General features: G+C 38.9%; 1 protein-coding gene across 2 annotated transcripts in view; it reads right to left on the bottom strand.

Moving 5' to 3' along the window:
- Window positions 1–453: 453 nt before the first annotated feature.
- RAB28 (RAB28, member RAS oncogene family) overlaps window positions 454–22,450 on the bottom strand; it is a 66,760-nt gene continuing 44,763 nt past the window's right edge. Inside the window, exons 5-8 of one of the 2 annotated variants that reach the window (XM_065659205.1) lie at window positions 16,240–16,343; window positions 8,764–8,841; window positions 2,027–2,127; window positions 1,052–1,134 (exon numbers count right to left, since the gene is read on the bottom strand). In XM_065659205.1, coding sequence (XP_065515277.1) covers window positions 2,032–2,127; window positions 8,764–8,841; window positions 16,240–16,343 — 278 coding nt within the window. In that variant the 3' untranslated portion in view covers window positions 1,052–1,134; window positions 2,027–2,031. Of the gene's footprint in view, window positions 1,135–2,026; window positions 2,128–8,763; window positions 8,842–16,239; window positions 16,344–22,450 lie in introns of both variants that reach the window. The other variant, XM_065659212.1, reaches the window with a different exon arrangement.

The raw sequence follows: 22,450 nt of genomic DNA, 5'->3' as shown, positions 1-22,450 counted from the left end.
AGTTAAAACATCAGAAAGATTTCTAGTTTGGACTCAAGCTGGCTTAATATTTTTTTCTCCTTAGCTTTCTATTCAGATGTGCCAGCAGAGAACTGCACATCTAAAAGAGACTGCTAGCAAAAGAACAGAGGAGAAATGCACTGATCACAGAGCAGAGAGCTTTTTATTTGTCATTTACTCTGAAGTAGAAAGAAAAGAGTATCAGGCCAAAGGTAATTCATTTAGTTATTAAAAATGACTGATCCTAATTGATCTATCAACAGTTTCTAATGCATGCTGAATATATCACTCAACATTTACAGCCCAAACTGTTGACTGAGGTTCATCCATATTCATGAAGACATATAAGCATATCTACTACTGCAAGAACTAATGCTGATGTGGTAATAAAAATACACAAAAGCACTAGCATTTTTCAGAGCATCCATGGAGACAACTGGAGACTTCAGTAACTGTTTTTATAATTACGGCTTTATTTCAAGCACTGTGTCTTAGCGGATACAATTTATACATTTTGCACTATGTACATATATTAATGGAATACTTTCCAAATTACCCCTAGATAAAATACATTATGTGCTGGAAATTATTCCAGCAATAGCTTTTCCAAGTTACATTTCATTGAGTGTTAGTTCAGATCACAGGAGAAAGAAAAGGAAAAATTTAAAAAATGCTTTGGCAAAATACCCTTCAATGGTGATGTCTTTAAAAGCATTCTGAATGCCGGACTTCTTCATCCATTTTTATTTCAGTATCAGTCAAATAGATCAGAAGAAATATATAAACACAGTCATACTGTTTTATTTAAATATAATTTAAAAGAATATAGACCTTAATTTTCCAAAGTGTGTGGTCTCATGTTTGAATTTCAGCCAGTACAAAAACTGCCTGCCTGCTGCTTCTCAGCATACAGTGGTGTAACACATTTGTGAAGCCTCTAAATGCATTGTTGTGACAGTCACTGTTAAAGTTCCTGGTAATCCCAGAGCCTGTGTCAAGATAGGACAACCACCGAAGGTATCAAAACAGAGAATAGCACAGTCATTGCACTGCACACATTGAGCTTCTAGGAGGATTAACAGTTCTTGTCACAGGCTCCTGACTGTAGTTGACAATATCTGCTTTCACCACCCTCTGTCATAAAAGAAAACACAAGTTAACAATTAGGAAATGCAATCTTCATGCTGGCAAAAAATTCAACAGATATTTTGCTATAAAAGTATATGAAATATTAGGCAAAACAGGTACCATTTACGTTTTTTTCCACTACCTTACAGGAAGTCTTCCCAGGTGCTAATTCTCATTCTAAGTACTAGTTTATCCATTTTAAGCAGAAGGAAGTGCCTCAGCAGATTTTCACAAGGCTACAAATGGATCACGACTTTTTTGCAAAAGCCATTAATACAGTTTTACTTCCATGAAAATTGTTTTGAATGGAAATAATAAAACAATACTTGCTTACAAAGACTATGGTATGCATTCTTTAAGAATAACTGCCTAAACTGTAATTTGAAATTGTACATAAGTTTGTCTTTCGGTCTTCACTCCAAGCACTGCACAGGAACGCACAGACAGAACTCAAAGTAAATTTTAAATACAACCATATTTCAAAATCTTTGATAGGCAGACTGACTATTTATTTATTAATACAGATCCAACAGGTATTACTCATTCTATTTAAAAGCATTTGATCAGACTGTTGGTCTGATCCATATGAGGAGTAGGAAACGAGATGCCAATTTCCAAATAAGTCTATTTCTACCTGAGGCAGCTATGCAATGTTTTGAATACACAGCACTGAAGGACCTCCTTAATGCAGCAGCATGAAGTATTTAATTTCTATGAAATACCTTATTATTAGAAACAAAATGCAATCGTACAGAGTTCCAAATTAATATGTTAAGTATTACAAGCACCCACAATACAAAACATTTTTCCAATAGAACTTACTGTAACAGTTGTTACTTCATGTAAAAGCAACGCAGCTTGGGAAAAAAACCAAACAAACCAAGTTTTCCACCAATACCTGAACTACTGCATTGAGCAGACTTTGCTCTGGCAGTTGGAAGTGTTGTGATGTTGGTTATCTTCTTCAGGATATTTCACTAGTTCTGCCCTGACAACATGCTGTTAATCAGCATGTTATCAGCATAATGGAGAGAGGGCAAGGAGAAGAATGTAAAAAGAGAAGGAAAGAGAAATGGAGAGATTGATCAGTAGTTGAAAAGAATGAATGAATGAAATAAGAAGACAATGCAGAAGGAAAAACAAAACTGCATTTCTTTTCAGGCTTTATGACAATGCAGGAGCAACATGTTTAGCTGAAAGCATCATCAGCATTAGGGCTGCTTCTCAAGCTCCTTCAAGGACATGCCCTATCACAGCACCAAAATGAAATATTTATACATGCAATCAACAAAAGTATATTAAAGCAAGAGAAGGGACAGAATAAAAAGGAAAGCAAATCAGTGAAAGAAAAGGTGGGAATGTCCTATTCCTTTAAGGTACTTAAATATTATTCAACTTCCTATCAGCAACTGTAGCAAGTGCATTAGACGCACACATGCACCTTTTCCATTACATAACTATCGCATTATAACTAAATATATAATTTTAAAACTGTCATAAATTAACAACCTCACATCCAAGTGCTGCAACCTCTGACTTTGCTCTACATAATGCAAAAATAAAAGGCTCTCATTTTTCCCTGCTAAAGTCAAACAAAATTGTTGGAAGTTTGCTTACTACTAGTACAGTGTTCATGCAAAAGGGAGAATAATTCATAGAACAACAAAGTAACAGAGGAAGCTGGTCAGTTATGAAAAATACCCTAAACCAGTTTAATAATTTTTTCTGAAATACTTCAGCTTTACACAACATATTTTCAAGGTTAAAATGTATGAATACATGAATAAATACTATTATTTTAAAGGAAACTATTAACTGGATTATGTGAATATATAAACAGTATATATGTTAAAGATTACCTCTGTAAATAAAACCTGAATGTCAAACAAGCAGCAACACTTGAACTGGCTGGTAAGGGATCTGGATTTATTAGCTGCTGATGTACTCGCCTAGAGTTTAATTGATCACATTCATATTATCTTATCTAGTGGACACCACTCATGATTTACTCAAGTCCTGGCCTGATGTTATCAAGGGAAAGGTTGCCAAATCCCATGCAAGGTGGTGGTAGGAGGTTTAGCGCTAAAGAGTGTTATCTGACCTCACAGGACCTAGTTTTTTCATACCAATCTTTTGACTACAGCTAAGAGGAAAGAAAAAGAAAAAAAAAAAAAAAAAAGGCTCACAATCAGTAGGCAATTAATTGTTCCTCAAAACATTGGTCTAAATCCCATCCTGTAAACACAGGCAGGTTAGTGACCCATGCTTAGGCACAATGTAGCAAGAAACTGACTATCATAAATGACTTGGATTTTCTAAAGGAATTTCATCTAAATAGGAGTGAAAAAAACCCACTGCAACATTTCTTCTATTAGCTTCATGGTAATTAAAAACTTAGGTTTCTTTGTATCAGTTTCTACGTTAGGCGTATCATTACCATGGTTCAAACCACTGTCAATGAGGAGAACCTTTCTTGGTGCGGCTGCTCTGAATTCCTGATCAAACTTATCTGCCAAACATTTTGTTGTACAAACCTGGCACACACACCCTGATTTGCTGAACTGGCATTTAGTTAAATAGAAAACTACACATCACTTACAAAAATGCTAGCTCTTGCCAATGCCAAGGAACAAAGCTGTACCCCATGCAGTTTTTACACTACAGTTGAAAGTCAAAAATACAGAAAGAAAAACATCTGATTAGTAAAGGAGCTATTTCCTCAAATTTCATCAGACCCTTGTGATTTAAAAGGAGGAGTATTTTCAGGACTGAAAATAAGTCAGAATCTGCAATTTTCTTACTTTGGAACTGTTCCATTTCAAAAACATGCTCTACTTTCCAGTCATGCATAAGGAGTAATCTAGTTCTTTGTTTCACCACAGTTTTGTCCAAATAAAGGTTTTATTAACAGTCATCTCAGCATGTTAACAGACAAGGTTTAGTAGCTCTAGCTGAGATAGTTTAAAAACTTACCACCCCCAAATGTCTGTCCTATTCCTCTGCTGGAGATCACTGCCGCCAAAGGAGAGCTGGTGGAATGTAACATGTACTTGCACCTCATCCGCTTCAGCACAAAGTCTGGCAGCTTCACTTAAAAATAACTTTCAGCAGCGGTTTAAGCTAAACTGCTCAACTTCACCCTGATGTGGCCAAGGCACATGATCGCCTTCCATTTTCTGATTCTGCTGTGGGAGTGATAAATTCCAGCAAAAGGGCAGAAACAAATAGCTCGGGTTGCATTAATATCTTAAACTGGTGCAGCCGTTTTCTGGAAAAGCGTGGTAAATAACTCAATTTTTAAGGCTTGTTCTTTGGGTTCATTAGCAGAAGTTGTGTTGTTAAATCGAAGTGGACCAAGAACACCCATCCACTTTTCACAAAAGTTTCTGCAGTTCTGCCATTCATCAAAGCTCTAAAGTCAAGAGTCAAGCACCACAAATTCATATAAGTAACATGTTTGAGATTCCTATTATTTATTTCTAACCACCTGCGAGCCACTTCTAAGATCCTCCTAGTGTAGCAATTAGAATTGATCTTAAACACAAGAAATATGATCTTCAGGCACAAAATCAAAAGCACTAGAAATATGTTTTAAAGAGCATTCTCTACATTAGACAATCAGTAATAATGAAGAAAAACGTAGTAAGACATACATAGAGCACATCACTGTTGGCATTTTACACAAACTCAGTATTTCATCTTCCCCTTCATTACCACCTAGACTGAATTAAGATATCTGATGTTCTCTGACAAATACTTTCAAGCAGCAACCTTCTCGTTTTTCAAAATGAGGAAAACTCACATTACACAAAATATGGGAAATTCAAAGATATGATCCATTATCTGAGTAGTGCACATCTGTAAAAACTACAATGTATTTTACTTTTTGTTTAAAGATTAAATCCAAGTCAACACTTGCATACTTACTGATTCAAGGATGAGTCACACCTACTATTAGATTAGTTTTTTGTTTCTTTATAACATTTATGTAGTGTACATCTATCTATTTTTCTGTCTACTTTTGTAGTTCAATAGCTAGAGTATTAAAAGGCTGAAAGTTTAAGTGAATGCATTCATATAGCTCTTTCTTAATTTAAAGAAGCCCTGAGCCCATTCTATAGGTGAAAAGAAAAAGAAAAAAAAAAAAAAACAAGGAGGAAAAAAAAAAAAAAGCAAAATCCAAACATTACCACCACACTTAGGAACCTGTACCTGTTATAAAGTCTGTGGTAAACCAGAAACCTAGTGATGGCGACATCATGTAACACCACCTCCTTTCAGCTAAGAGACCAGATCCATGCTCTTGGGAAACAGCACCTACACATTACTTAGGCTTTTCCACCGCAGGCTCGTAATTTCTCTCAAAACGTCATTCTATTCATCTCCCTGAGGTTAAAGTTCTCCTTCTCCAGTTTTATGTAGAGAATTCTCCTTTTCTATCTTTAGAATTGACCAGGATAGTCAGTTCTATACAATAATGAACCTTAAGTTACAGCTAACACACACTCCAATACAATTCCCACTGGTTTCTCATTGACTTAAACAGTAGTACCTACAGCCCACTCAAAGGAAGTAAATATTCTACTTGGAACAAAGAATTTGTGATTCACTTTGTGTGATTCTTCAGAGTAGACTGAAACCATGCTCAATTAGTAGAACTTTGCAAAGGCAGTTGCTCTTACTCTACATGCACAGCGTAGCACCACAGTGACTTGTGCTGTACCTGAATGGCAACACTGAAGTTTCTTTTCTGTCCAGCTCCATTTTCTGGTTTTGTTTCTCAGTTTCTTCTTTTGTTTTTTCTTGTTCTTGTTTTCTCAGGGGTCTTTTTTTTTTTTTTTTTTAAATCACTATAGCATGGATTCACATGAACACTAATGGGTGGGCCACAGTGAGTATTTAGTTTATGCGTTATTGCAAGCTACTTACAAGCTATTGCTAATGCAATTTGCATAATATCAACTCTGACCCACAACTGCATGTTCCATTGATCTGCTCAACAAAATTAAAAACTGTCATTACAATACTAAGGCAGGAGGAAACCTACTTAAAGCTAATACCAATTTGACACAGAAAGTTATGCACTCTTGAGTCAGGGCTATATAAAGCTTCTTACTTTAACTTAAAAATAGACACCTTATCTAGAAAGCTACAATTTTCTGTATAACTCCATTTATTATATTCTCTTTTTAATCTAAGGTATTTGCCTAACTATCTACAAGCTTACTTATTGGAACACAAAATCACTAAGCACAGAGAGGTCTAAGGCTGAAGTTCCAGTTCTAGCTAAACAACCAAAGAAAAACTGAAGAGCTCTTAATGTGCTGAATTATTTATATGCAAATAATCATAAAGCTCAGAACAACAGGTGGATGGTGCCTTAGTAGTAAAAATCATCGAACGAACACACTCAATATTTCTTTAGCCATAAATTACAGCTTTTCAGAACCTTTCGGCCTTACTCATTAGGTATGCACTGTAAGTATATTTTACCATTTTACTGTTTGCAATACAGTTTTCTAGTTAACCACCTCAACGCGGATTGTAAACACCACTGTGGCAAAACACGTTCAGAAATTACATATTTATTGTATATTTCAAAAAGCAGGAGGCCAAGCTGTAGGTAAAAAATGCTCTGCCTTTTTCTTTTTTTTCATAATAAACTTGCTGACTTACCTTGTGGTACTTGCTTAACGTTGGCAGCAACTAGCAGTTCCAGGATATTTCACCACCAAAACAACTACTTTTAGTTCAATAAATAAATTTAAAGTGCATTGTAATCTCAAACATCATTGCATAGTAAGGTCATACTACGTATATGCACGTGTAAGATTATATTCAGTAGTATAATCTTTGTTTTTCAGGTTTCCGAAATAAGGTTTGTATAAAATCTTTTTGGTTTAAACCTATGCACACACTCTTACTGGCAGGAAAATTATTTTTAGAAGCAGGAGCTAGGAAGAAGGAGGGAAAGGGAAGGATAAGGAAAAAGGGGTTACACTAGAAAACCTCTTGCTTGGTTGTTTATTTGAACAATAACACATTTTTTACCTAACTTTCACTGACAAAAACTGACTTCCAACTCTAGTAGATAGTTAAGCAAGTACTCACACTTTAATGAATATAGTTACAGTTCTAATTTTTTAAAATAGCAAAAATATCCTTTCCCAATAAATTCATAAGGTCCTAAAACAATGCCCTCAATAGAACCATTCTGCATACAGCAATTAATGCACAGGATTAACTTGCAACAAAGTTCTACTACACTTCAGAGCATGACATGCAGCAGGGTTCTGCCACGTGTTCACTGTGAAACCGCTACATTCACATCCCTAACTCACGGCTAACCAATGTAAGAGAATGGTGGACAACCTTCTTGATGACCTTCTCACCTACTGCTGGGAAACATTCTTCCCTCTCAGCCCTTTCTCACTGCAGAGGAAATGACAGAAAATCCCCAAGATAATACTCATAACTCAAAGAACAAAACACAAAATGCAAGGATGTAAACCATGCAGCTCCTTTAGGGGGAGATTATCTGGGACTGGTACGGTGAGAAAAATAACTGCAGATGCCAGGTAGCCGTAATAGCTACCCAAACACACAATTCCACAGCTCTGCCTGCCATTGAGAATGAGTATACTGAAACAGAACAGGATTCATTTCTCATTTTCAAATCAGAATAAAATGGGAAATAGTGACCTTACAAAGCCAATACTCCTTCCCTGAGGCAGAGATTCAGTTCTGAGGTCCTGTATTATATAGGCACACAAAGACGATGAAAATCTGAGATTAACTAAACATAGGATTTAACACACTTAATTCCCAGCTCTCAGACTGAAAAAATACTATTTTTTCCCTTATTACTACAATGAAGGTTGATTTAGAATCATAGAATCATAGAATAGTTAGGGTTGGAAAGGACCTCAAGATCATCTAGTTCCAACCCCCCTGCCATGGGCAGGGACACCTCACACTAAACCATCTCACCCAAGGCTTTGTCCAACCTGGCCTTTAACACTGCCACGGATGGAGCATTCACAACCTCCCTGGGCAACCGATTCCACTGCCCCACCACCCTAACAGGAAAGAATTTCCTCCTTATATCCAATCTAAACTTCCCCTGTTTAAGTTTTAACCCGTTACCCCTTGTCCTGTCACTACAGTCCCTGACGAAGAGTCCCTCCCCACCATCCTTATAGGCCCCCTTCAGATACTGGAAGGTTGCTATGAGGTCTCCACACAGCCTTCTCTTCTCCAGCCTGAACAGCCCCAACTTCCTCAGCCTGTCTTCATACGGGAGGTGCTCCAGTCCCCTGATCATCCTTGTGGCCCTCCTCTGGACTTGTTCCAGCAGTTCCATGTCCTTTTTATGTTGAGGACACCAGAACTGCACACAATACTCCAGGTGAGGTCTCACAATAGCAGAGTAGAGGGGCAGGATGAATACATATAGAGAGGACTTTATTTCTAAACTAATTTTACGCACTATTTTTAAACAAATAGCTCTCAAATTGAACTTTCTCCCTATATTTGCTTGCTTTAAAGGACACTTACTAATTTCCAATGATTTTTTTTTTTAACACTAAATAAAATACCAGGAAATAAAAAAACATGTATTTGTGGAAAAATCACCTGTGATTGCTCCAATTCTGCTTTGTTTAGTTTGATGCCAAGTATGTCAGCAGCAATCCTCTGAAAACACAAGAAGACCTATGGAAAAAAATTAAACTGCACTTAAAAGATTAAAAACAGGCATTCTTGAGGTTCTTTCAAATATATCAAAACATCCTTGAACTGTTAAACAATTAGATATATTAAAATTATGACCTGTATAAGAGAGCTCTGAAAACAACCTCTGGTACATTCAATTTTGTTTAAAAATCAGGAGAAAATAACTCAACAATGGTACAAGGAATGAACAGTATCACAGAATCACAGAATCACAGAATCCCAAGGGTTGGAAGGGACCTAAAAAGATCATCTAGTCCAACCCCCCTGCAAGAGCAGGGTAACCTACAGTACATCACACAGGAACTTGTCCAGGCGGGCCTTGAATATCTCCAGTGTAGGAGACTCCACAACCCCCCTGGGCAACCTGTTCCAGTGCTCTGTCACTCTTACAGTAAAGAAGTTCTTCCTGATGTTAACGTGGAACTTCCTATGCTCCAGTTTACACCCATTGCCCCTTGTCCTATCACTGGATATCACTGAAAAAAGCCTAGCTCCATCATCCTGACACCTACCCTTTACATATTTGTAAACATTGATGAGGTCACCCCTCAGTCTCCTCTTCTCCAAGCTAAAGAGACCCAGCTCCCTCAGCCTCTCCTCATAAGGGAGATGTTCCACTCCCTTAATCATCTTTGTGGCTCTGCGCTGGACTCCTTCAAGCAATTCCCTGTCCTTCTTGAACAGAGGGGCCCAGAACTGGACGCAATATTCCAGATGCGGCCTCACCAAGGCTGAGTAGAGGGGGAGGAGAACCTCTCTTGACCTACTAACCACTCCCTTTCTAATGCACCCTAAGATGCCATTTGCCTTCTTGGCCACAAGAGCACATTGCTGGCTCATGGTCATCCTCCTATCCACCAGGACCCCCAGGTCCCTTTCCCCTTCACTACTTTCCAGCAGGTCAACCCCCAACCTGTACTGGTACATGGGGTTGTTCTTCCCCAGATGCAAGACTCTACACTTGCCCTTGTTAAATTTCATCAAGTTTCTCCCCGCCCAACTCTCCAGCCTGTCCAGGTCTCGCTGAATGGCAGCACAGTCCTCTGGTGTGTCAGCCACTCCTCCCAGTTTTGTGTCATCAGCAAACTTGCTGAGGGTGCACTCAGTTCCCTCATCCAGGTCATTGATGAAAATATTAAACAGCACCGGTCCCAGCACCGACCCCTGAGGAACTCCACTAGTCACAGACCTCCAGCTAGATTCTGCGCCATTGACCACAACTCTCTGCCTTCTTCCTTTCAACCAGTTCTCGATCCACCTCACTACTTGATCGTCAAGCCCACACTTCCTTAGCTTATCTATGAGGATGCTGTGGGAGACAGTATCAAATGCCTTACTGAAATCAAGAAAAACTACATCTACCGCTCTACCATCATCCCTCCACCTAGTCACTTCCTCATAGAAGGCTATAAGGTTGGTCATACATGACTTCCCCCTCATAAAACCATGTTGGCTGTTCTTAATGACCCCCTCATCCTTGATATGCCTAGTGATGGAGTCAAGAATAAGTTGTTCCATCATCTTTCCAGGGATGGAGGTAAGGCTGACCGGTCTATAATTACCCGGGTCCTCCTTCTTGCCCTTCTTATAGATTGGTGTGACCTTTGCCATCCGCCAATCCTCAGGCACCTCGCCCGTTTCCCACGACTTACCAAAGATGATGGAAAGTGGCCTAGCAATGACCTCCGCCAGCTCCCTCAGCACCCGTGGGTGCATTCCATCCGGACCCATCGATTTACAGATGTCCAGTTTGCATAGCTGATCCCTAACCCAATCCTCATCTACCAAAGCAAACTCCTCCTTTGTCCTGACTCCTTCTGGGGCTATAGAAATCCGGGGCCCTCGGGGAGAGTCTGCAGGAGTAAAGACAGAGGCAAAGAAGGCATTCAGCACCTCTGCCTTCTTTATATCCTCTGTCTCCAGGGTACCCACTTCGTTCAGCAGTGGGCCTATATTGCCTCTTGTGTTAGTTTTATTTGCTATGTATTTGAAGAAGCCCTTTCTATTGTCTTTAACCCGACTAGCAAGATTGAGTTCCAAGGAGGCCTTAGCTGTCCTAATTGCCTCCCTACATCCTCTAACAACTGTCCTATATTCCTCCCAAGCGGCCAGCCCCTCCTTCCATAATCCATAGATTCTCCTTTTCCACTTGAGTTTGCCCAGCAGCTCCTTGTTTAACCACGCCGGTCTCCTAGATCCCTTACTTGACTTCCTACTTATTGGGACGCTCCGATCCTGAGCTTGGAAGAAGCGGTCCTTGAATGCTAACCAACTATCTTGAGCCCCTTTACCGCCTAGTACACTTTCCCATGAGACTTCCCTTAGCAGTTGACTGAAGAGGCCAAAGTTGGCCCTTCGGAAATCCAGAACTGTGGCTTTGCTAGGTATTCTATTCCTCCCACACAGGATCCTAAACTCCACCATCTCATGGTCACTGCAGCCAAGGCTGTCATTGACCGTCACCACTTCGACCAAACCCTCCTTGTTGGCGAGTACTAAATCTAGCAGCGCTGCTCCCCTAGTTGGTACGTCCACCATTTGCATTAAGAAATTATCATCAATGCACTCGAGGAACCTCCTAGACTGTGAATGACTGGCTGTGTGAGTCTTCCAGCAAATATCGGGGTAATTAAAGTCCCCCACGACGACTAAGGCATGTAGTCGCGAGGCTACTTCCAGTTGCCTGTAGAAAGCCTCATCAACTCCTTCGTCCTGATCAGGAGGTCTGTAATAGACCCCCACAACTGTATCACCCGTGCCAGTCAGCCCCTTGATTCGTACCCACAGACATTCCACTTGCTCCTCATCCGACCCCGGACAGAACTCAATACATTCTAGTTGCTCTCTCACGTAAAGAGCCACTCCACCACCTCGCTTTGCTGACCTATCTTTCCTAAAAAGGACATAGCCATCCATGACCACATTCCAGTCATGTGAACTGTCCCACCATGTCTCTGTAATCGCCACTAGATCATAACCTTTAGCCCGCACACAGACTTCTAACTCCTCCTGTTTATTCCCCATGCTGCGTGCATTGGTGTACAGACATTTCAGGGAGCCAGTCCTAGTACCCTTTTTCCCCTGCGGGACAGGGTCTAAAAAGCTATCCTTTCCCACAAGTGAAACAAGAGATTGATAGTCCTCCTTAGCCCGCCATCCTTCAATCCCTAGCATGTTCCTCTTGGGCTTGTCCCCAACAGGCCCTGTTAAATCCCCTCCCCCCTTCATAACTAGTTTAAAGCCCTGTCAATAAGCCCTGCTAACTCCTGCCCCAAAACCCTTTTTCTTCTCTGGGACTGGTGTATCCCGCCTGTCACCAGCAAACCAGGTGTCCCATACAGCAGCCCGTGACTGAAAAACCCAAACCCCTGCCTTTGGCACCAGTCACGTAGCCATACATTAACCTGCAGAGTCTTCTTATATATCCCTTCACCCTCGCTTGCAACAGGTACGGAGGCAAACACCACTTGCGCTCCAGACCCTTTAACCAGCCGTCCCAGGGCCCTGTAGTCTCTCTTCATTGCCCTTACGTTCCTCGTAATAATTTCGTCACTGCCAACCTGAAAAACCAGCAGTGGGTAGTAGTCAGACGGCTGCACCAGTTCAGAGAGCTTCTTTTTAACATCTCTAATCCGAGCCCCAGGCAGGCAGCAGACCTCCCTGTGGGGTGGATCCGGTCGACAAATGGGCCCTTCTGTTCCCCTCAGAAGGGAGTCACCCACCACAATTACTCTTCTTTTCTTCTTGGTTGGAGAAGTTCTGAGGTATGTGGGTGAGTGACTAGCCCTGGGTGACTCACTAGATAGATTTGCCTCACCATCTCCATTCACCTGGCCCTGAAGTTCCAAGACCTCGTACCTGTTATTCAAGGGCAACTGGGAGGGAGGAAGGGATTGTGAGGGTTTTCGCTTACCTCTCCGAGGAGGAACCTCCCTCCATCCATCCTTGTCCATTAAGCTCTCTCCTTCTGTCTGATGGTAGGAGGGAAGGGGATCCATATCTTGTTGAACCACTTCCCTCTGTCCTTGCCTTAGGGTGTGGTTCCACCAATCTATTTCACTTTCACACTCTCTAATGGCTCTCAACCTTTCTACCTCCTCCCTCAGTTCAGCCACCTGCCTGAGCAGGTCATTTATTTGCTCACAGCGAACGCAAGCAGTGTCACTGGCTCCCTCCAATACAAGTGCCAGGCTCAGGCATTCGCTGCAGCCAGAGACCTGCACAGCTGCATGTCTGCAGGAAGGCTCAGTCTGGATACCCACATTAGTACTCACTACAGCTTTCGATCGTGTTGTAACCATGATCTATCTGGTCAATCAATCCGTCTACGTCCCTCAGCACTCCTTCCCCCTCCTGTACTCCAGGCGAGTCCTCTCGATGAGGCGGTTGGAACGCTTCCCTGCCCGCTCCCCTGCCCGCTCGCCTGCCCGCGCGAACTGCCGCGCAAACTGCCTCGACCCTCTGCCTCGACGCTCTCTGTTTGCCGGCTCTGTTCGCCGCGCTCCTGGTCGCCGCGCTCCCTGGGAAAGATTTTTAGCCACTCCCAGCTGGTGCCACTCCTCCTGGCTCCGCCCCCTGTGAGTCAGCCCCTCGCGGGAGCTGAGCTTCCGAGTCCTGGGCAAGTCCTGTTGAGGACTTGAGGCTCCCTCCTCAGTGGCTCTTGTCGCTCTGAGGTGAGGCTCCTGGACGCTGATCTCTCCCCTCTCCGCTCCGGTGTTGCAGGCGTCCTCTCTCAAGCTACTCACCTCAGCAACTGATCGAGAGTGGCTGTTGGTGGCCGGTTTGAATCTGCCACCGAGCCTCCTGTATGCTGGATTGTTAAGCAACACTTCTATTCTGCCTCCAGAGACTTAAGTTTAAACAAGCTTTTACACAACTCACCTCTAAAATACTACTCTCAGTGCTATAAAATATGAATAAGGGTATTCACTAATGTTTAGCACAAAAATTATATTACCAGTGTATTCTGCAATAGAGAAACCTACAGGTTTCTGAAATTGAAAACAACAGAACTGTGCATCAACATCACCAAAAGCTATACTGCACATGTTTAAAAAAACATTGACAATATGAGAGCCATGCAATGCTCTATTTGTTCTGAAGTCTTAGAAAACATTATGGATGTTATAACGAAAGCAAGTATCTAGAAAACAACCAAGATGATGCAGCAACCTGGCAGAGTCACAATTTGGACATGGTTGGACAGGTAACACTGGGTGGCAATGGTTTACTTCATCTCAATCCAGTCCACCAATCTTAAAGTTTAGGCAGCTGCATTTTAAATCAGATTAAAGAACACAACAGATGTTAAAGAGAAGCAGCTTAAGTTTGCACTGCTGCTGAACCCCGTATTATATTTCATCTACATGGCTATTTGACTGAGCTCACAATCTAAACTACTAACAAACATTGCTTTTCATCAGACAGCTGCCACCCCAAAAAGCCTGTGTAAGTGATTTCAGTAATTTTCAGTGAAAATTCAAAAACAGACAATGTATATAATCTCTTCTTACACCCAAGATGGAAAACAGCAACAAATTAGTGGAACAACCAACAAACCATAGTAGCTTCCAAAATAATTTCTCTTTCTCTAAACTACTTGGTCTAGTACTGGTCTATTCTACTAGAATCCACACAGCAAGAAAGGAAATCCTGAACAAGGTCTCTTTTCCAGATGCCTACTTTAACCCACACCAGGCTCTTGGTGTACTGAGCTAGATCACCTACCGTGAGGATGCTTTGTGTGCAAAACATCAGGCACAAGTTCAGTGCTTTATGTATACAGTTTGATAGACAGGAAGACAGCTATACTAGATCTTTCATGACATTTATTTCTCCTCTGAGGAGAATTTTGGGCTTTTTTAAAATTGTAAGAATTAAATCTAAATACAAAATTATTTTTTGCAAATGTGTCATTTGGAAAGATCCGAGGTAAACAAAAAATCATTTATCTTAACTAAGCCTATAACCAAAGCAGTATTTGATGGTCTCTTCTTAAATCACTGTCTAGGGTAAGCACCCTGTCTTTCCTGCACAAGTACTGAAAAACATGAAGAGGTAATTCAAATCTATACTGAAACAAAAAAAATGAATTACTGTAAACCATACCTCATACCTTCTTTTCTTAGTAGATACTTAAACAGACTTCTGGTTAATGCTTTCTAGGTACGTTTAAATTTACTTTTGTCTTTATACAGCAAGTGAAAAAAAGAACAATCAGTACATACAGCAGGATGCTGCTGCAATTCATGAATCAATTAAAAGACATAATAAAGATTCCTTCATAGTTTGCTATGTTACATATATCAACCTTATAAAAAGAACTGCTTTTTCTTCCTGTTACCAAATCTCAAAAAAAAAAAAAAAAGATTGTTTGCCTGAGAAAGGAATACATTTTCTCAGATGCATACTTCATTGAGTGAAGAATTGTACATTTTTTTTCTTCTGTTTCTACCTTAAAAAAACCTTAATTTAAAAAAAATTATGCCAAAGATTCAACACAAACTGTAAGGAGAATGAGGACTCACTGCATCTGTAACAGCAAAATTGTTAGACTTCAAAGAAAAGCTATTATCTTATAAAATTAGGCAGTACATTGCAGACGTTTCATCAAAGATCTTAAAAACGGATTCCATTTGTGTTACAGAGTTATACTTTCATATAACTGAACATGGTCTTATTGTTCAATAACAAAAACGAAGTACGCTGTCATAAGTAACACAGGAGAGAGATACAGGACCATTTTATGGGAATTACAGTCATTAGTCATGTGACAAATCAAGCAAAACAATACAATGTGATTTAATTTGACTGACACAGTGAACTAAGAAAGAACCTTTTCTTCCATACACTTACAACTAAAACAAATAACCCAGTTAGCTCAGAGTCAAAAGGTTGTTCAAAAATATACTCTGCACAGCGTTAAAACACCGAATGTTCAAATTTCAGCGGACCTGCAGAAGGAGTGTCTCCAATGGCTCAGGACCCCTATTAAAAACTTTGATTGCAACAGTCTTGTGCCACTATCAACTGTTCAAAGTTTCTATATTGAAGGTCTACAGATGGGACTCCACCTGGAATGAAGGAATACATTTAACTACAGGCTGTCAGCAAAGAGATACAGCTGTTCTCATGCTGATATATAAACTAGACCATTATCATATTAAAAACTATACATTAAACTGCAAATCAGATGAGAAATCACTGTAATTAATAGAGAATATACACAAATATCTATTTTTCATTTAACTAGGCAGGCTAAAATGACCTGCAACAGTCATTGTTGTCCATGATTTGATGTGTGAAGTATAATAAAACTTCTGCATCTTTAAAAATAAAAAAAAAGACATCTACAAGGGTTTTATTTTTCTTACTTACAGAATCTCCTGTCTTGGCCGACACAAAATGGCTACTGAAATTGTTTTCCTGACAAAATCGCTGGTGCTTGTCAACTTTCACCGCGCGCATATGCTCCAAGTCAACTAAAAAGTTGAAGAAAGGAAAAATTACTAAAACGGAGCCCATTCAGTTACCTGTCTTAGAAATTATTCATTGGAAACACATCAGATGTAATCTTTCCCTTTACAGGTGTATGCAAATGCAGGTTTCTTTCTTCCTATAATCATTTTCCATAATAAAAATAACAAATTACATCAGGTTAATATTATTTGCAAAACTAAAATGAAATCACAAATAAAACTGCATGGTCAAATGTGACTAATTCTTATCTAAAATAAAGGAGAAACTTATTGCTGGGTACACACAATTTGTAAAAAATTTACTGTTAACCACATACAGAAACTTGACACAACGAAATTTTGCACATTCTGCTTGCAAGCATGATGCATATTGAAGGTTCCAGTGTCATCTAAAGACTTTTACAAAATAGAGTTGACCAAGCACATCTGAATATACATTTTTTTTCTGATCAAAAAATGCAGGTTATAAAGAACTCAGATGCAGAATATGGTAGAACAAAAACATTCACTATAATAAAAAATGAACTGAGTAAAAGCACTGATTCTTCATTACTCATATATGAGGCTTTCAATTCCACAAAAGTACAGTTCAGAAGATTAAAACCGGTAAAATGCATATTTCAAGAGTCACACACATTTTCATTTTTATCATTTTACAACCACTGGAAGCAGAGCAAAGCTTTCAAATAATATTTTATGTTGCAAAAGCACTGATTACTTCCAAAGCAAAATGGAAGCCTTGCACAGGTTTTATTGTACACGCTCCAGTTTCTCAAAATCTGATCCTAAGGTAACTGGAAACTATATTGAACAGTTTCTCTTTTTTATTGCATTGCAGTTCCTATAAGGGTGTTGACTCAATGCCGTCAAATTATAAGGCAAATATATTCAGAAGGATTTAAGGACAACCAGGCTCTTTGAGTCAATACAGGAAAAAAAACTTAAACTGATTTCCTGAGGAAGGGACCCAACTGACTTGTAAAAACTTGTAAATTTGCAAATCTAGTAAGCCTGCATAATAGTGTCATTTGATTATCAGCTGAAAAAATGCTCTCCTACTACATAAAAGGCTTTATTTTAAAATGACATTGGAGGTCTTTAATTTGTAGGCTCTGGAGATTTTCTCTTGGAGATTTTTAGTCTAGCAGGGGATTCCTACACCCCATTTATACTGCTTACCTTGGTTAATGTGGAGTTTTTGCCACATATTACTGTTCCTAGCACATCAGTAAGGCCTTGTTTGTAAGAACAGGCCTAAAATCATCCAGTTACCACAAGCATTAATTTGTGAAGGACTAAAATACTAGGCTATTAACACTAATGCTTGTAGCACAGTTTTTCATAATACTAAACGTAGAATATATAGTTTCAAAAGGAAGAACAAATACATTTACTAAGATAAAGCCCAGTTAATACCAATTTTGTTTAAAAATTGCTATTGACTTTGCAGTCTATGAAACAGCTACTCAATTTTTTTCTCTGAAATATAACTACCAGAAGAGAGCCTCTGTTGAAATGCTTTTAAGGATAAAATACAGCATGCTGCCTAAACCATATAATTATTAACTATTATTTTTACTCTTCGCATATTAGCTTTAAGTGCAGCTTGGAAAACACAACAGTGAGATTACTCTTTTGGGAAGAATAAAAATATATTTTCTTTATTTTTATTTGATGAGCCCCTAAAGGAAACTTAACCCTATCTTCAAATTTCACTTGCTGTATTTCTTTGACTATACCTCAACTCCAAAAACTTACACAAGATTACAATAAAAATAGATCGGTAAACAGCATTTATAGTCCATCCCTCTAAAATACCAGTCGTGCTTATGTAAGGAATATATATATGTTATGTAAAAACAAGCTCACAATTTACAATCTGTCTCAAACTCTCCCAAGATGGAAAGAATTAGGAAGTAGGAGAACACAACAACTGATATATTTTCAGGAATAAAATGCCATTGCCATATCGGAAATCATATCCTCAAATGCCTCCTATTTTTTACTTGAAGAAACATCTAGAATATTATATGGTTAGTGGAGCATATACTTTACTGCAGTAGAAAAACTAAAAGCACAAACAATCCTAGAATCTAACAGACTTGGAAGTGAAAATCAAGGCGAAATTATGTTTCCAAATTTTCTGTAATTCTCAGTTCACCTCTCCACTTAAAAGTATTTTACCTTGTCCCTTCTGAATTATGGGCAGTCTGCTGTGAACTGTACAGTTACTGTTATGCTATATAACTGCCAGGTAACTGTTCACATGCGTACTCTCAGCCCACAGTAAATGCAAGGCAATTCATGTTCCATTAGCTCTCAATGAAAGAGGGCACAATGTTAGTACAAGAAACAGGTTTCAAGTGTTAATAAATATTAACCTACACAAAACTGCAGTTTGCAGTCAATGAAAGATGACTATCCTAACTCATATTACTTTTCATTCCCCCCAGGCTAGAGGCAGAGACATAGTTACTGAAGACCAGCTAAAATACAGTGAATAGATACCCTTCAGTCCCCCTTTTTTTTTTTTTTTTTAACATCTGATAGTGGTCAGCTCAACAGGCAGAATTCTTAGCACACCAGGAGATAAGTCTTGTCCAGCTTTTATTTAGACATCACAGCAAAAAGACTTTAAGGAGGGATTTGGAGGAGAAAAACGATTTTCTAAAAAGATGCTTATAAGGAATGCAGGGACTCTATAGAGAGAAAACAAACAGCTGGCCAATGGGGGCTCGTATGATGAGCCAATTAACAGCAGGAATAGATATCTTAGGATGAACGATGATACTAGAATGCACTTAAGCCATGAAAAGTTGAAAGGCAGAGACAAATAAGCTTTGGATAGAATCAGATACATAAATACGGCTTGATTTTACAAACCAGGAAAATGATCTTGCATAATATTCTAAATGGCTAGATAACACTGCATTGGCCAAGAAAAAGCAATTACTGAAATGAAGATGCAAAATAAGAACATTTTAACTGCGGTAATGGTTATGATAGGCCATATCTAACAAAGGTCTCAAAGAATCTGCAAGATTTGGACACACATCAAATACAAACATTTAAAGAAAGTCCCAAAGTGAAGTTTATGTGCCAGATGGTACAGTCATCCTTCTCATCTGAAGTGAATGAGAAAGACAAGAGTGACAGGGGAAAATTAATAGCTCCATTTTTATCAAGTAGAATATAAACTGATGGCTAGAAATTCACAATAGGATGTCTAAAGGAGACAGGAGGATTTTAGTTTTTTAAGTGAGATTTATTTGCAAACAGTGAATCTCTAAAGTACACAAATGTTACAAACCAGTACTTTGCTTAAGTGCTTGGATATAAACTCTGATATCTACATTAATGAATTATGTTTTCTGATCTCAAATAGCTAAAGCAACCCCACGATGTGCAAGTTCTACAGACTGCAGTGACAGCATTTCTTTGATGTATCATTCGTAAAATTCTAAAGATCTTAAAAATGGGACCAATTGGCAGGAATGGTAGTTCAAATAGTAATGGTGTCAGAGCAGCACATTGCGAATTCCTTGACTATACAGGAACCACTTAGTACACTTGCATTAAACGGAATGCTTAAATAAACCACATAAAAATTGGAATCAGTGGAAGCAAGGGGACATCAGGGGCAATGGAGGAGAGCAAAAGGACATCACAAGCAATGGGGGAGAGAGGGAGAAATCACAGTCTTTCCCTGATTGACTTGAGGACAAAAAAAGGGGCTTATCAGCCCCCAGTCATTTTGAAGTCCCTTTTTAAGAAAAGACATCCAAAATATGGGTTGCTGCAGTTTGCTCATTTTTATGCTCAAAATGCACACTAAAAAAAGTTTGTACGATGAGTACAAAAAACCCCATGGTTGCCAGTTACTCTCCAAATTATATCTCCATTGCTTTACTTTTCCTCTCCTGCAACTCTGTTTCTAACTAGCTAGTCAACAGCCCAACTTTTTATTTCTCTGAAATAAAACTAAACATTCACCTTTAAGGCTGTCCAGTGTAGAGTCATTTCAATTAAAGCTAGCAAGATACATTGTTGCTCCATAACACATCTGTATGCATTGGTATGTACACATACCCCATAAAAATACTGGCACAACAAAAATATATCATTAACTTCAGGAATTCAGACATAACTTCCACAAAGCCAAATGGATCCAAACGAAAATCTTCCGCCAGAGATGAAATCAGCAAAGATCAGTGTCTGCTGCAGCAAAAGTAGGTAAGGATTACTAAAATACTTGTTTCTCATGAACTCTGGAGAGTTCAGTTTTGATTTGTAGGTGAGACTAAACAGAGATCTACTAAGGTAAAAAAAATCAAACAGAATCTAGAAGTATGGAACTCCCACAGCCCAAATCCCAGGGATACTCCCTTTAAGGCATTCCTGACAACGTGAGAAGAAAAACAGGTAAGAAGAACACTGCAGAATTTAGGTTAAAAAAAAATATTTAAAAACCATCACGGTCACCTCTGTGGAGAGCAAAAGACATTTCAAAGAAGGTAAGGACAAAACAGTAGTTTTAAGTTAGGACCAGAGAGAACTGATTAGGTCACATCTTCAGGTGATTTATATAAGCGACATTTTCATTACCCTTTGAATTGTTGCTATACATCACTTATTTGCAGTGAAAAGCCAACAGTACTAACTCTAAGCGGAAAAGGAAACCTTACTTTAAATGACTGTCTGCAAGGCTAGATATCAAATGATAGAAAAACTCTGAGCACACACTTGAGAGTATAGTTATTCAAAGTCAAAACTCTACGTAAACTCTACGTGAGAAATTAAGTCACTGAAATTTGATTGGGTAGTAGCAAGGAACACCAAAAAAAGCATTAGATGAAACACAAATGGGTAGTTTACAATCTACCCACACACAGCCATTCAACAGCAACTCAGTCTTGATTGAATAATAATGCTGCTTTTGACTTTAGACTCTGGAGCCACTAATGGTAAATAAATAATGCCATAATTGTTCCTTTTACACCATTTAGATATACGTACCATTCCATAAGAGAAAAAAAAAGGCCTGAAACAAGCCACATAGCACCACCATGCAGGGACAAACAATCATCTCCATTCCATTACACCATACATATGTGGAAAACCAATAGTTAAGTATCTTTAATACTACTTTAGCTCGCCTGCTTCACCAAAATGAGCCAGAATAAATATAATTTGCTCAGCAGAGTTTGCTTCAAGGAATAAGTGTGATATCAAATCCCACAGCTGTATTGTCTTTACATTAGGGCAATAATAAAAAACATGTAACAATTTATCAGAGTAATACAACTCACAGAAACAAAGCCAGTATTTTAAAATATGTTTCACTAGTTAGAACAACGATTAATGTTCTGGGTTTATAATCTTTCAAAATGCCAAAAAATGTAATAGCATATCTTGATTTAAATATTATCACACAGGCAAATAATTGCACATACTCTAAAAAGACAGCAGAACATAATTTATACAGAATGTTAAGGCTGCTACTCATGCTATTTATCTCCCTTTCCCACAGGGCTGCCAGTCTCTTTCATAAGATCATTGGAGAAGAACTCCATGTAAAAGTACAGGTTTTTTTTTTAAATCTGGAAACATCCATTTTGCATGAATCTTCCTTTCAGGTAATTCTGAAAGAAACACAAGTATATAACTTGTACAGGTGCTTCCAAGCAGCTGAAAAAATAGTGACAGTACTTGTTCAGAATGGCATAAACAGCTGAGTAGCATGCATAATGCGTGTTAAGCAACTGTGACTGTTTAATAGCTTGTTGGCATTTCTCCTGGATCATGAGATTACACTTGCAAACTGTAAGGCACTACACAGTCATTTTAGATTATTACACACCAGTGATAACTAACCCAACCACTTTTTAAACTGCATGTGTGAAAACAAACATGAAAGAGTTCAGAGAATCTCAGTGAAGGGACGCCTCTCCACCCAAATCTGATCATCTTTCACTTTCAAGCCTTGCAATTGCAGCAACTGCAAAAAACTACAAAGGGGCAGTTCTGCTGTTTAAGCTCAACTTTTTCTTTTTATTGAAAATACCAGTATTTTCCATTAAAAAACTTATTAACACATAAATTTACAACTA

Source organism: Lathamus discolor, chromosome 1 (genome assembly GCF_037157495.1).
Source record: "Lathamus discolor isolate bLatDis1 chromosome 1, bLatDis1.hap1, whole genome shotgun sequence".
Lineage (NCBI taxonomy): Eukaryota > Metazoa > Chordata > Aves > Psittaciformes > Psittacidae > Lathamus > Lathamus discolor.
The sequence above is the reverse complement of the archived record's forward strand: the minus strand, read 5'-3'. Positions and strand labels throughout refer to the sequence as shown.